This window comes from Pongo pygmaeus, chromosome 4 (assembly GCF_028885625.2).
Source record: "Pongo pygmaeus isolate AG05252 chromosome 4, NHGRI_mPonPyg2-v2.0_pri, whole genome shotgun sequence".
In the NCBI taxonomy this organism is placed as follows: Eukaryota; Metazoa; Chordata; class Mammalia; order Primates; family Hominidae; genus Pongo; species Pongo pygmaeus.
In genome coordinates this window covers 31,928,735-31,943,624 of record NC_072377.2, presented here as the reverse complement: position 1 = coordinate 31,943,624, position 14,890 = coordinate 31,928,735, and the positions used below count along the sequence as shown (strand labels likewise).

General features: G+C 40.4%; 1 protein-coding gene across 12 annotated transcripts in view; it reads left to right on the top strand.

Moving 5' to 3' along the window:
• The window catches only part of DROSHA (drosha ribonuclease III), a 130,904-nt gene that overhangs the window by 33,816 nt on the left and 82,198 nt on the right, over window positions 1–14,890 (top strand). For all 12 annotated transcript variants that reach the window (XM_054488091.2, XM_054488087.2, XM_054488094.2 and 9 more), the window contains 5 exons: window positions 3,266–3,352; window positions 5,377–5,463; window positions 12,085–12,156; window positions 13,697–13,778; window positions 14,709–14,783. In XM_054488091.2, the coding sequence (XP_054344066.1) occupies window positions 3,266–3,352; window positions 5,377–5,463; window positions 12,085–12,156; window positions 13,697–13,778; window positions 14,709–14,783 (403 nt within the window). The remainder of the gene's footprint in view (window positions 1–3,265; window positions 3,353–5,376; window positions 5,464–12,084; window positions 12,157–13,696; window positions 13,779–14,708; window positions 14,784–14,890) is intronic.

Genomic DNA, 14,890 nt, shown 5'->3' with positions numbered 1-14,890 from the left:
AGGCGATCTGTCCACCTTGGCCTCCCAAAGTGCTGGGATTACAGGCATGAGCCACCGTGCCTGACCAGCCTTTTCCCATCTTAAGATCCATGCATATACTGTTCCACCACCTCTCATGCTTTCTTCATTTCTGACCTTTTCCTTTTACTCAGCATATTTATTCCTTCTAGCTTTTTAAATTTCCTATTAACGCTCACTGCTGTTAGTTCTCAGATTAATTTCCCCACTTTTTTTTTCAGTGTATTCATAAGTATAACCAAAGGTCAGTTATTGTGTTATTTTACAAGTAAAAGGAAGATGGTCATAGGATTCTAGATCTAGAAAGATCCTTAAATCTTGTAGTCTGAACCCCCTCTGGAGTATGCTGTAAGTGGCATATTGTGGCTGTAAGATTAAGGGTAGCCATAACTTCATTCAGGTGTCTCACAGGGCTGATACTCCATGTCAGCAGTGTTGTCCGTGTCAGCCTGTGTCAGCAGTCTACAACCTAGCCTGGAGATTTCCAGGAGACAAGGCCACCTAGGCACAGATGCAGCTTTCATAAGTCTTAAAACAAAGTTTCCCCTTACAAGAACAGTTTAAACTCCTTTTAGAAAAGAGACACCTGGTAACTGACCTGGACTGAATACAGGTATAAGCAAAGGAGAGGGATCTTCCAGACTTGAGAATGGTCTCCGGATGAAGACCCTCCTGGTGACTTGGTCATCTAACTCTCTGGCTATATCTGGCCTGCGTCTGCTGTCCGTCTTGTAAGAGAATAAGCAGAATAAACTGCTTGAGCATTGGTTGGTGACTAAGACTTATCTTTGAGGAGAATCAGATGGAAAGGGAGAAGTCCCTCCTGAAAGAGCTGGTTAATTAGGTCCACTCAAAACACCCCAGCCACCAACAGATTGCTGGGGATGGTGATGGGATTTGCATAAGCAGGTGAGTAATGGCACTCATTTCTATGAGAGAATCATGAGAGAGTGAATGGGAGCTATCTCTGATCCAGCTATCAGGTGAGCCCTATGGACTGTTCCACAGTGGGTCTAGCAGTTTTTATTCTGCTTTCTGGCCAATTGCTACCTTCTGTGTACACTTTGTACCTCTGTTATGGAAATTGCCACCAGGCACCTGACAAAATTATTCTTAAGATCCTTCCAGGCCCATAGTAAGGGGGGACAGGCTCCCAAGTGGAGGAGGACTGTCTGGATGCCAGGGATGCCCTTGGCTTCAAGAGCTGACTGCTGGCTGGTGTGTCTCCAGCCCTTGCTGTGCCAGAGGAGCATCTCGGCCTGAAGGATCCTGGGATTGTGACACCATAGGCCAGGAAGTCTTAGGTCAGGTTTATCTGCAGAAATCCTCTCTGTTGTTGTCTGCCAGTGGGGGAATTAGAAGATGATCCCCTGCAAGTCTGTGTAATCACTGAAGGGCACATTATCCCCTCTGCACTCCTGATGGGACTGCACAGCTTCTCCAGGGATGTGCTCCACCCTCAGATGTCTGCTGGGTGCCACGTACCCCAGTCACATTGGCTCAGCTCAGAGTCGCATCACTTGGCCTGGCTGATCCATAGGCCTTCAAGCTATGGAATGATGATCCCGAGTGCGTGGGGTTACCATTGGATGCACTACAGGCATTACCAGTCACCACCTGGGTCATGGTTAGAACAGTGGCTGTCACCTCCACAACCTGCTCAGATGAGGAGGCATGCCCCAGACACTGTGGAAGTCTGCAAAGAGGTTCACCTTTTGTCAAGGACAGAAATTTAGAGCCTCCTCAAAGACCTGATGCAGGGACTCAGTGAGAAAGTTGTCACTGGCTGTACTGTGTGTATCACACAGGAAGTGGACTGTAACTCACAGACTGAAAAATATAACAGTTGGTAGCTATCTCCAAAGATGGTAAGATCTCTTATGACTTCAACACCCAGTCAAGGTTATCCAGGAAGCACAACTTGATGGGGCTGTGGGCATAGAGCGGGCAGTCATAAGCTGTCCCTGTCCTCTGCTGCAGTGGCTGTTTATGGCTTGGAGAATAGCACACCTCAGCATGAACGTCCCCATCAAGGGCTGAAAGTAGCTGGTGTAAAGTTCAGGAAGGAACATTTAAGCATGTTTCAGTGGGTTTATGCAGCTGCCACCTCCATGGGACTGGGGCACCGCTAGGAGAGCCCTGTATAGGCCACCTTGCAGCCAGATGTTTATGGTTTTCTTTTTGTTTTTGTTTTGAGACAAGGTCTCCCTCTGTCACCCAGGCTGGAGTGCAGTTGTGCAATATTGGCTCACTGCAACTTCTGCCTCCTGGGCTCAAGTGATCTCCTGCCTCAACCGCCTGAGTAACTGGGGCCACAGGCATGCACCACCACACCAGGCTAATTTTTGTAAAGACAGGGCTTTGTCTTGTTGCCCAGGCTGGTCTTGAACTCCTGGGCTTAAGCAGTCCTCCCACCTTGGCCTCCTAATGTGCTATGATTACAGGCATGAACCACTGTGCCTGGCCCTACTTTACAGTTGTTTTTAAGGTGAGCCCCATCACAGGCCAAATGAGCTCTCTTGGTCTCCAAAGTTAATCAAGCTCTGTGGGCCCTTGCCATGCTGGAAAATGCCAAGACACAACCACCCAACCAAGTGTTTCCAGCTGCAGCTCACACCTCTCCCAGCCCCAACTTGGCACCTTGTAGCCAGAGGTTCAGAAACCTGGCATCGCTCTCCTTGGCCTCCCCAGGCCCATCACCCACAGGACAAGACCCTGTCCATCTGTCTGCAACAAGGGCAGAGCTACTTCTACTGGCAGCTGCAATAAAGGGGACTCCCAAATGGGCCCATCTCCGGCAAGCCTCATGAGTTCCTTCAGACCCTCCTTACAACTGACATGGCCTGCTCACCCACTGACCCAGATGGAAGAATACCAAGTCTTCATCAAGGCCCCCTATGTGTACTAGCAGTCCAGCAGGTGTCCCCCTGGTACCCTCATGGATGATAATTGCTCATTTACCAAGTTCACGGTATTTTGGAGGCCCCAAAACCTCAGACATTTGCGGCCTTATTGGTCATCCTTGCTTCACCAGCACCTGAGGAAGCGGCTGAGAGCTGGAGACTGGCCAGCCCTTTTTTATTGGTCTAGGTATGGCAAAGCCAATACTGTTCTTTCCTACCAGTCTGTTAAGGAACAGACATAAAACCTCTTTTGTTAGATGTGAATCTAGGAAATACAATATATTTTTAAGTAAAAAATACTCTTGCTTTACTTGTAAACTGATTTTCGTTTTTTTCCCCCTCAGGCCATCAAGCCCTGTCGTCCTATGACCAACAATGCTGGCCGACTTTTCCACTACCGGATCACAGTCTCCCCGCCTACGAACTTTTTAGTAAGTTTCTAAAGAATCACATGCATATCATTTAAAATGTAAATAGAGTAAAATGTGAATAGGCTAAAGTTATTGATTCTGTTCTTAAATGTTCTTACTTTGAAAAATAATTAATTTTTATGTTGAGAAATTGGCCTTTTTCACAATGATGTTTCTTTCAGCTTCCTCTTCACTATACTACTATATTTTTTTTCATTAAATATTGTTGGCATCACTTAATAGCCAAATTCATAATAGCCAACAATGTTGGAGCTATGGAGTGGGAAGAAAATATAGAACACTTCCACATTTCTTAAAAATTAGTGAACAGCGGCCGGGCGCAGTGGCTCACGCCTGTAATCCCAGCACTTTGGGAGGCCGAGGTGGGCGGATCACAAGGTCAGGAGATCGAGACCATCCTGGCTAACACGGTGAAACCCCGTCTCTACTAAAAATACAAAGAATTAGCCAGGCGTGGTGGCGGGTGCCATGGTGAAACCCCGTCTCTACTAAAAATACAAAAAATTAGCCAGGCGTGGTGGCGGGCACCTGTAGTCCCAGTTACTCGGGAGGCTGAGGCAGGAGAATGGCGTGAATCCAGGAGGCAGAGCCGAGATCCCACCGCTTTACTCCAGCCTGGGTGACAGTGTGAGACTGTCTCAAAAAAAAAATGTTTTTTTGAAGAAATGCCAAACTGTTTCCAAAGTGGCTATACCATTTTTGCTCATTATTTTTTTTCTTTTTTCAGAGGTGAGATCTCACTTTGTTGCCCAGGCTGAATTTGAACGCCGGTCTCAAGTGATCCTCTTGCCTCAGCCTCCCAAGTAGCTGGGATTACAGGCATGTGCCACTGTGCCTGGCTCTCTTTTCCTTTTATTTAATTTAGACCATCTTTGTTAAGTTTTTCAAATATAAATTAACAGTAATATTGGCAAAACAAATAATAGATATTTCGATGTTCTTTTGCTCCCCCTCTTTCCAAGTTGTTCTTAATAGATAATGTTTAAAAGAATGAAATCTAATATCTGTGTTAGGAATATGTCTTATAGGTCATCAGTCTTAATAATTACTGCCATATTTAGCATTTAAGGTTAAAAATGGCTGGGCCTGGTGGCTCATGCCTGTAATCCCAGCACTTTGGGAGGCTGAGGTGGGTGGATCACCTGAAGTCAGGAGTTTGAGACCAGCCTAGTAGAGATGGTGAAACCCCATCTCTACTAAAATACAAAAATTAGCCTGGCATAGTGGTGCACGCCTGTAATCCCAGCTACTTAGGAGGCTGAGGCACGATAATTGCTGGAACCTGGGAGGCGGAGTCTGTAGTGAGCCAAGATCATGCCACTGCACTCCAGTCTGGGCAACAGAGTGAGACTTCATCTCAAACACACACACACACAAAATGTTGGGTTATAAAGAATGGCATAAGGAATAGAGTCCCTCATGCTTAGATTGATATATGTATTATTTAGTTACAAATCCAATTTTCAGGGAATTAAGGCCTTTGAACTTGTATGGGAATTGATTTGTTGCGGTGTTTGGTTGGTTGACTTCTTGGAGAAGCTGGGAATAGAGCTATGAGGGGTTGACCTTCTGGCACCCAGAGGCCTTTCAGAGACTTCTAGGCTGTTGCTAGTCTCCACTTTATGATGCTGAGTCTTTTTCCACTTTGCATTTGAGTCAGCTGTGTTACTACCTTGCTCCTGTTAGGACTTCTGTTAGTTCAGAAACATAGTTCATTAAGAACAGAACTGGTGGTATTGTGAGATTAAATAAAACAAGTTCCTAGAAAATGAAGCTTAATATAGCCTTTTATTTATTTATGGCACCCATAATATTACATCATTCATTGTCTAAGTACGTAAATATTATACTTACTATCTGAAGCCAGATAATTTCACGTAAAATTAAACTTTGTATGAAGTTCTCCCTGGTGTCTGAAAGGAAGTCCTTATGTTCTATTGGTTACTTTGTGTCCTGATGGATTTCTGCACATGCAAATCATGTCATTTATTTAATTTGGGGTTCGTGTTTCTGTTTGCTTTTAGACTGACAGGCCAACTGTTATAGAATACGATGATCACGAGTATATCTTTGAAGGATTTTCTATGTTTGCACATGCCCCCCTGACCAATGTAAGTATGTGCCAGGTGGCTGCTTTTCTCTTTCCTTGTACCTCCTTCATCCCTTCTTTCCAAAAGTCAAAACATTTCCTGTCATCTGACTCCTAAGAAACATTTCCTCTGCATCCCTCTGTATTGTAAATGAGCTGCAGGAAGTCTGCAGCAGTGTATCAGGTGGCAGTGTGACATCTGTGCTAATGAGTCACAGGTTCAGTCTGCATTAAATGGTGTAAGTAAACGTGTCAGAGTAACATTTTGAGAGTGCGAAAGATTGGAAAAGGAGGATAAACTGTGGAGTAATGTGTTAAAGCTATTTTGGGTTGGTTGTCCTTCAAAAGAAAGTTTTAAGGAGAAGCCATTGTTTAGTCTCTGAGCAAAAGAAACAGAGCTTATTCAGAATGTTTGGAGCCTGAATTCATGAAATACGTTTTCTGCTTTTGAATCCCAGAAATATGTCTTCAAGAGACTTTGACATATGGATTCATGATATTTTTATACAGGTATTAAGTCTGCTTTGTTGGTAATTGGTTCAAATGGAAGTTCCTGATCCGTGAGTCAAAATCTTTCCATCTCCATGCTTGCAGTCCCAGGAATTGTCTTTCTTACTTCATATTGCAGTTGGATGTAGAGTGAATTGGCTGGCAGTGGCACAGGAACAGATGTGTGGCAGTGTACTTGACCCAGTACAGTTGCTGTTGTAGAACTTACTGAATTGTAGCTATTGTATATCCACATCAAATAGAATGTTCTTTAACCTTTTCTGGTTTGGTTATGTGAAATTACATCTGCAATTTGAAAAATTATTTTAGTACTGTTTACTTCACAGATGAAATTCTGTTCCATTGGAGAGTACAGTTAAGACTCAAATCTTTGCCTTACCTTAGCCCTTTTTGTCATTCTTTTTTCCTATATAAGTAGATATGATTCTATAGCAGTGATGCTAATTTAAGACAAATTGTTTTCCTAATGAGATTTTATTTATTTCACAGTATTTTTTATCCTAGAGAATTTTCTTTGAGAAGATGATTACATTGTAAATGTAAAAATAAAATCATTTCATAATATATATTATGTTTTTCTTCGGGGGGACCATCTGTTCACTAATGTAGAAAAGCAATAATATGGGCTGGGTGCGGTGGCTCACACCTGTAATCCCAGCACTTTGGGAGGTCGAGGTAGGCAGATCACTTGAGGTCAGGAGTTCAAGACCAGCTTGGCCAACATGGCGAAACCCCATCTCTACTAAAAATACAAAGTTAGCTGGGCTTGGTGGTGTGCGTCTGTAAACCCAGCTACTCGAGAGGTTGAGGCACAAGAATCATTTGAACCTGGGAGGCAGAAGTTTCAGTGAGCCGAGATCATGCCGCTGCACTCCAGCCTGGGCAGAAAAGTGAAACTATGTCTCAAATAAATAAATATATGTAGAAAAGCAATAATATTAGGCCATTCTTAAATAATCTTTATGGAAAGGTACTAAGAGGTTTCTGAATTTTCATGATTTCTTTGCTTTTTTTTTTCAAGCGTCACAAACTTTCAAACCCTTTGTTACACCAAATCTCATAGCTTTAGAGTTGATTACTCTCCACCCCCCACCATCTACTGCCTGTCTCTTTTTTCCCCACAGAGGGCTTATAAATAGACAGAATTTAGTTAGCATGAAAATACTTAAAACTATTCTTCATCTTATTTCTTGATTCCCTAGAAGTAATATAGATCTTATTTTGACTTTTAGGATCACCTTAAACAAAGAAGGATAGCAATGTGGCTTTAGAGAGACCAGGGTTTAAAATTAGTGATAGGTCTGTGATTTGACATTTCAATCTTTATAAGCTTTGGCTTTCTCATCTGTAAGATTAGGGTATTAGTGGGAACAATCTCATTGGCTTTTGTGAAAAATAAATAAGATGGCACATGAAAAGTGTTTATCATGGTGTTTGGCACATAATAAATACTGGTACCTCTCTCTTTGGAAAGGATTTCAGACAGAGCTGGGTTTGAATCTTCCTTCTAATCCTTTTTTTTTTTTAACCTTGGACAAGTGAATTCTTTGAACTTCATTAATGATAGCAATGCTTGGGGTTTTAGTGAGAATCAGCCATAATTTTTTTAAAATATGGACTTTTTAAAAAAAAATAGTAGTTTTAGGTTTACAGCAAACGTGAGTAGAAAACATCATTTTTAAAAACGTCCCCCAGCACAAGGTTTGGCCTGAGAGGCCACTGATGGTAAATTAGTCACAGTCATTACTGTCATTATAAAACAAAAGGACAGAAAAAATTCCTGGCTTCAGCATATATTTTATGTAAATGTTCAAGTTCTTGGTGAGAACTTCATTCTATGACAAACCCCATCATTTATATTAGAGATGTTGATAAAAATAGGGTTTTGAGTGTTGTACAGTTCATAGGAATTAGATCCATCAAAGGCCTCTTGAATTTGAAATATCCTCCTAAGGAAAAGAATTTTTAAATTGCTTTACCAATCTGATTCCTTTTCTTGCTAGAGAGAGAATGTCAGCAAGCATGTCATGCAAATGATGGTAATGATAGAATCTCCACCAAATCTAGTTCTACAAGTTCTCTTAAGGTCTTGAAGTGGATTGAAAGCCTTGTTGGCTGAGTATAGAGCTTTCTGGGAGAATTTTACCTTTTTATGTAGTACATTTGTTATTATAATACCTGATGTTAAGAGCTTTGACAACTTATCTGAAGTTTTAAAGATATGTGTATTTGCCAGGTGCAGTGGCTCACACCTGTAATCCTGGCACTAAGGCAAGGGAATCGCTTGAGGCCAGGAGTTCAAGACGGCCTGGGCAACTTAGGGGGACCTCATCTCTACAAAAAAATAAAAATATTAGCTGGGCGTGATAATGCCTGTCTGTAGTCCCAGCTACTCTGGAAGCTAATGCGGGAGGATCGCTTCAGCCCAGGAGTTTGAAGCTGCAGTGAGCTGATTGCCCCACTGAACTCCAGCTTGGGTGACAGAGCTAGACCCTGTCTCTTAAAAAAAAAAAAGAAAAAGGGCCAGGTGCAGTGGCTTACACCTGTAATCCCAGCACTTTGGGAGGATGAGGTGGGCAGATCACCTGAGGTCAGGAGTTCGAGACCAGCCTGGCCAACATGGTGAAACCCTGTCTCTACCAAAAATACACAAATTAGCTGGGCGCGGTGGTGGGCACCTGTAATCCCAACTACTCGGGAGGCTGAGGCAGGAGAATTGCTTGAACCCAGGAGGCAGAGTTTGCAGTGAGTCGAGATCGCGTCACCACACTCCAGCCTGGGCGACAAGAGCGAAACTCCTTGTCAAAAAAAGAAAAGGAAAAAGAAAAAAAATGTAAGATATATGTATGAGTTACACTGTATTTTGTCATATTCTCAAAAGCACAGGAGAACGCCTGGATCATTTCCCTCCCACTTTAGTTGGCTTCCCGTTTGCAGTGGACTCGCTGACCCCTGGATTTGGTCAATCAGTATGTGGAAGTAGTAGAGTTAGAAGATGGAGGTTTGGAGAGTTTTTTAGTTTTTTGAGTTTTTTTGCTAGGGTGAGATAGGAGTATAAGTCAGCATAGGATGTTCTTTACTTTTAAGTATTCAAACACAATGGTAGTCATTTATATTATTTGATGGCATTTGTTGGGAGGTATTTTGGTGATCTTTGAAGTTACACAGTTTCTTGGTTGACCATTGTGTAGCAAAATAACAAGCTCTTCTTGACACTTAGAGAGATACCACAGTTTGAATAGATGAGGAGATCCTGCCTTTCCAAATTTGTGTGTCTGAGAAGGGCTCTGGTGGTATGGATGGAAGCCCAAAAGAAAATAAAGTATATACAAAGAGAAGAGGTCAGAGAAGGAATTCCAAGAAGTGATTTTACTTAAAATGAAATGGAGAAAGGACTGTACATGCATAAATCATCTAGCAGAGTGCTTTTTCCTATGATAGCAAGGAAGAAAGTTTGCACATTCGCTTTCTGCCTATCTCTTGAGAATTCCCAAGAGCTCCGGCTGTTTTCTCTACTATTTACTCTCTGAGTAATTCATTTCCACCCATGCATATTCTGATCCCCACCAGATCAATATTAATAGCTGTGACATGTACCTCTGTGTTAATACTCCACTCTCACATTTTAGATTGCCTTTTGAAATGAACCTCCTCGATGTTTCCTCAGATACTTTACCCTCAACCTGTGTGAAACTAGACTCGTCATCTTCCCTGCATATTGAACTTGAGGTACTCAGGGGACACCCTCCTGAATTAAGTGACCTAGTTGGTCACTTAAGCCCGAAACCCAGAAATGATCCTCGATTCTTTCTTCACTCTTCCTCCCACATCAGAATGGTCACTGTATATTTCAGTAATATCTCCTGTGTTTAAAATTTTTCTATTCCTTTCCAGTCTTCCCTTCATTTGGCTCCTGGACTATTGCATTAGACTTCAGTCCGGTCTTCTTTGTTCCCTTACAAGCCATTCCCACACTGTTTCCACAGTGTCTCATCTGAAATGTAAATGATGATAATCTGTAACTTAAAGTACTTGAATGATTTCTTGTTGCCATATATCCATAAGCCCTGACCTTAACATGGTTTGTAAGGGCTACGTAATAGAGTTCATATTTTCCTCTCTAGATCATCTGGCATCTCTCTCTCTCCACCCACTTCTGTCTGAACTGTGAAATTACTACTTCTTTCCTCAGCTGCCTTTCCTCCGTTTTTCTAGAAGCTAAACACCTGCTCTGCCTCAACCTTTTCTGGATGACCTGGAAAATTCCTCCCCATCTTTTTTTTTTTTTTTTTTTGTGATGGAGTTTTGCTCTTTTGCCCAGGCTGGAGTGAAGTGGCATGATCTTGGTTCACTGCAACCTCCGACTCCCGGGTTCAAGCGATTCTTCTGCCTCAGCCTCCCAAGTAGCTGGGATTATAGACGCCACCACGCCCAGCTAATTTTTGTATTTTTAGTAGAGACGGGGTTTCACCATGTTGGCCAGGCTGTTCTTCAACTCCTGAACTCAGTTGATCCACCCCGCTTAGCCTCCCAAAGTTCTAGGATTACAGGCGTAAGCCACCGTGCCCAGCCCCTCCTCATCTTTGAAGACAACTCATATGTTACCTCCTCTTTGGTTCTTTTGTACTTTATACTTTTTTTGGTTGCTTGTTTGTTTTTTAATTGAACTTAGAAGTTACATTGCATTGTATTCTGTTTGTATTTGCTTACATGCCTTTCTTCTTATACATCTTTACCTCTTAAGATAGGACCCGTAGCTTATTTTAGAGTACCTATGAACCTAATATAGTTGTTAGCAAAGAATAGGTATTTTAAAAATACATTGAATCATGCAAAATTTTGTAACTCTTAAATATTTTTAAATGATTATAAGAACAAAGTAGAACTTAAAAATCATAATGGCTATTACGAATTTCACTCAAATTAACCACTATTCTTTAGAATAAAAAGGAAAAGCCCCCAAGAACTAAACTTCGTATCTGAGAAAAGGATTTCCAGTAGATGGCATTATAAGACTATTTTTCTGTTTTTCTTACCATTCCTTTCACTGATAGAATTAAAATTTGTTTCTTTCTGATTGCTATGGTTTATGAAAATGATTACATCTATATAAAATCATCTTATGGACAGATTAAGCAGCCAGAAAAACTCAGTTAACGCATCTCCGGGACTTCTGGTTCTGTTATTTTCCCCAGCTAGCCAGCCAATTCTCTGCAGTAATCTCCCTCCCTTTTTCATTCTTTAATTTATTCAAAAATAGATTTACGGAAAACCTATTATGTGTAGGCAGTAGGCAATTGTCTGATGATACATTGGTAAAGTAAGATAGATGTGGATTTATTTTATGCTGAGCCTTCCTTCATTTTCACATGTATCTTGAGTACTAGAACAGGTAATGAGAGGGGTATACTCTAGTGGCTAAGAGCTGGGGTCTAGAGGAAGACTTCGCAGTTCACCAAGCTACCTGTTATCTTAGGCATGGTACCTGATGACTCTTCTGCTTTAGCTTCCTGCACTGTTCAGTGGACATGGTAGCCAAACCCATGTTATAGGGATGTTACATGAATGAATATTGTGAAGCATTTGGGACAGTGCCTGGCTCAAAAAATGTTAGCTATTATTATTTTTATTATCATTTGTTATTATATTTATTACCACAATTGCCTTTGCTCAAGAGCCAGATGGGCAGCACGAATTGGGTGTTTTCAGTGACCTACGAATCCATAATTGATGGGTTATCACCCTACTATCCCTGATCTGCTTAAGGAGCCAGAGATTCTAAAATATTTTAAAAACTTGAGAAACAGAAATGTTTATGGTTATGGTTTTATTAATTCTTTAGAGGTGATATTTGTGGTTTTAATGGGTTCTTGTCATGTTCGTGTTGCTGCTGCTAATACTGTTAATTAAGCACCACATTATGCAGGTTTCTTGGAGAGGCCAGGCCAGCTGGGTTCTTGTCATTAAAATCCAGCAGTTGTGGTCAAGCTTCATGTGCAGTGTTGTTAGCCGCTGAGATGAAGGTGAAGCCTTCTCATTTGGTTCATGGCCTTTTGGGTCAGGTAACAAACGTGTATAATATGAGCCTGCAGGGAGATGTTGGGGAACTGAACCTCACTTCTTTTTATTGCAGATTCCACTGTGTAAAGTAATTAGATTCAACATCGACTACACGATTCATTTCATTGAAGAGATGATGCCGGAGGTAAGGGAAAAGATTGTGTAGTGGTTTGATGTAGTTTGCTCTTTTGCTTGTTCCACACTACTATTTTAAAGCATTGAACTTGGCCAGATCTGGCTTTTGCCAGGGATATCTCTAAAGTATCATATTCACTGTTGAAAGAGTCAGTGAAATGTAGCTCTAGTATCAAGGTTAAAATTCAGGCCAATTTTCAGCTTGTTGACCTGTTTTTGAACCCCTTTCTCCTTGTGTTACATCTGCTGATATTAACTTTACATCTGTTTCTAGTTTCTTTTACGTAGGGGACAGATTTTGGTTACTGGCCATTATCAGAGGGGAAATTGGAATAGTGAAACAATCTGATAGCTGTTGTAATAATCTTATTCGTTATCTCCAATGACAAGATCAATGCTTGGTTCATTTTTCTTCCCATATATTTACATATTTTTCCTAATTGTTTTTCATTGCGGGTGCTCAGCAGCAGATTTATCTCAATATATGCAAGAGATTTAAAATTCCAAAGGAAGATTAATGTGAATCTCAGAATGATTCATAGTCTGATCTTGAATTTAGTGGTGTCAACAAATCATACTAAGAAATAACAACTAGACAGCAAACAAGCTTGTGCACTTAACATTGTGTTGGAGTCAGGGTCCATTTCCGGAGTCCCTGGCTCTGCTTGCAAACCTTGTTTAATGGGACTGCTCTGTCATGGGCAGGGAGCGTGGAGGGGGAAATTGATCGGCATCACATGTGTGCCTAGTTGGCACCTGTTTCATTCTGAGCAAGTCTTGTTTATTGTACCTTACTTTCAAAAAGAACTAAAGAAAAAGAACCACCCCTTCATTCTCCTGCTTTAGAAGGGCTTTTTTTTTTTTTTTTTTTTTAACTTCCTTTTGGTTTTTAAGGTCATATGCCTTCATTTGCTATTGTAAAAGTTTATGACTTCTGGCGTGATCTCACGCAGGGTGATTTATGAACTCCGAGCAAAACAAGTAGGAGGAAGAATTATGAGATAAGTCTCACTGGCAAATATATCATCTGTTTAGCTTGTTTACAGGAGAAATTTTGGTGCAGAGTTGTATAGTTTTTCTTAGCCCTTTATTTGCGTTCATTACGAATTTGAACTTTTTGGGTACACATGACCTCTGTTTTTTGGTAACTCCATGACAGTTATTCTGGATGTGTGGGGTGGGGGTGGGGGACAAGCCTATCAGGTGCATATGTGTAATCTGAATTAACAAAACATCCTCAGAAGATTCTGACACAGTTTATAATTGAATTAGAAAAATATATTAATATAAGTGAGACTTTACTTTTTAAATTTCTCATTTTATTTGTATACTGAGAAGGGCTAAGTTGACATTAAGGAATCCTAGTGGCATTATTGTCTATTTCATTTCCATCTGAAACTAGTGATCAGTGGCCAAACTTTTCAGGAAACTATATGGTCTTAGTGTAGTTTTAACAGACACTTTTAAAGACACTTGACAAGAACAAGTTGAACCTTCAGTTAATATATATTTGCCAATCTATAGTAATTTAATTTTGGTTTATTTTTCAGAATTTTTGTGTGAAAGGGCTTGAACTCTTTTCACTGTTCCTATTCAGAGATATTTTGGAATTATATGACTGGAATCTTAAAGGTAAGTAATAGGATTTAAAGAAGAGAGTAATGTTTATAGAAGAACATTATAGTATATGTGAAAACTCTTATAAAAGTTGTAGGGAGATAGTTGAAATTTCTCTTATTTTTTAAATACCCAGAGAAAAGTGTTATTCACAGGAATGCTTGTTATCATTTGACATGAATAAGTTTCTATAGATTTTACTTTATACAGTTTGATAGGGCTTATTATTAGCTGGTAGCAGCTTGAAGATGGTACCAGTTATTATGTGTAACTACCTTGATATATGTGTACCTGGGAAATTACCATTAGTTAATATTTTAAATCTAGTAAACTTTGCTGTAATAAATCTTCTAAGATGGAAGTTTATTTAAATGCAAAACTTTGGTTAGTCATTAAAACATACACACACACGCACACATGCAGACACTTAGAGTGAACTAGATAGATTCAAAGACTTGATGCTTGGTTCTTGGATAGTAGCTTACTCTTTTGGAAGTATCCATATTCTAACAAACAGTTACTTATTTATTGATGAGTGGCTTTTCAAACTGATAGCATTTCTCAACTTTTTTTAGTGTAGTGATTAAAATGGGAAAGAATGAACACATAGTTACATTATATCATGCAATAATTCAATTATAGTAAGTCTTGATAGTTTTGAATTTTAAAAATAGTTTTACTGTATATATTTGCTACTTGGGGCTTTCATCCTCTTCTTGCCTTCTTGTAGTCTCCTCATTGCAGTCTTCCTTGGGTGCTTGTGGCAGTTACCGATGATTGATTTAGCCACTGAGGAGGAGTGGCAGGAGGTGGTGGTATTTTTTATGCCTCTACTTCTAGTGGTAGTTTTTGTGGTTATCATAAATCTTAGAAATTAAGTTGCAGTGCTTGTTTTTTTAAGACTGAATTTTCTTTTTTTTTTTTTTTCTCATTTGTTTGCTTCAGGTCCTTTGTTTGAAGACAGTCCTCCCTGCTGCCCAAGATTTCATTTCATGCCACGTTTTGTAAGATTTCTTCCAGGTAAATCTTCTGGCTTGTCAGTGACCTGGTGAGATAGTGCATCTGAAAATAAGCTTGCCATTTTCCTTTCAGTCTTCAGGGACAACTTTCCCACCTTCAATACTGTT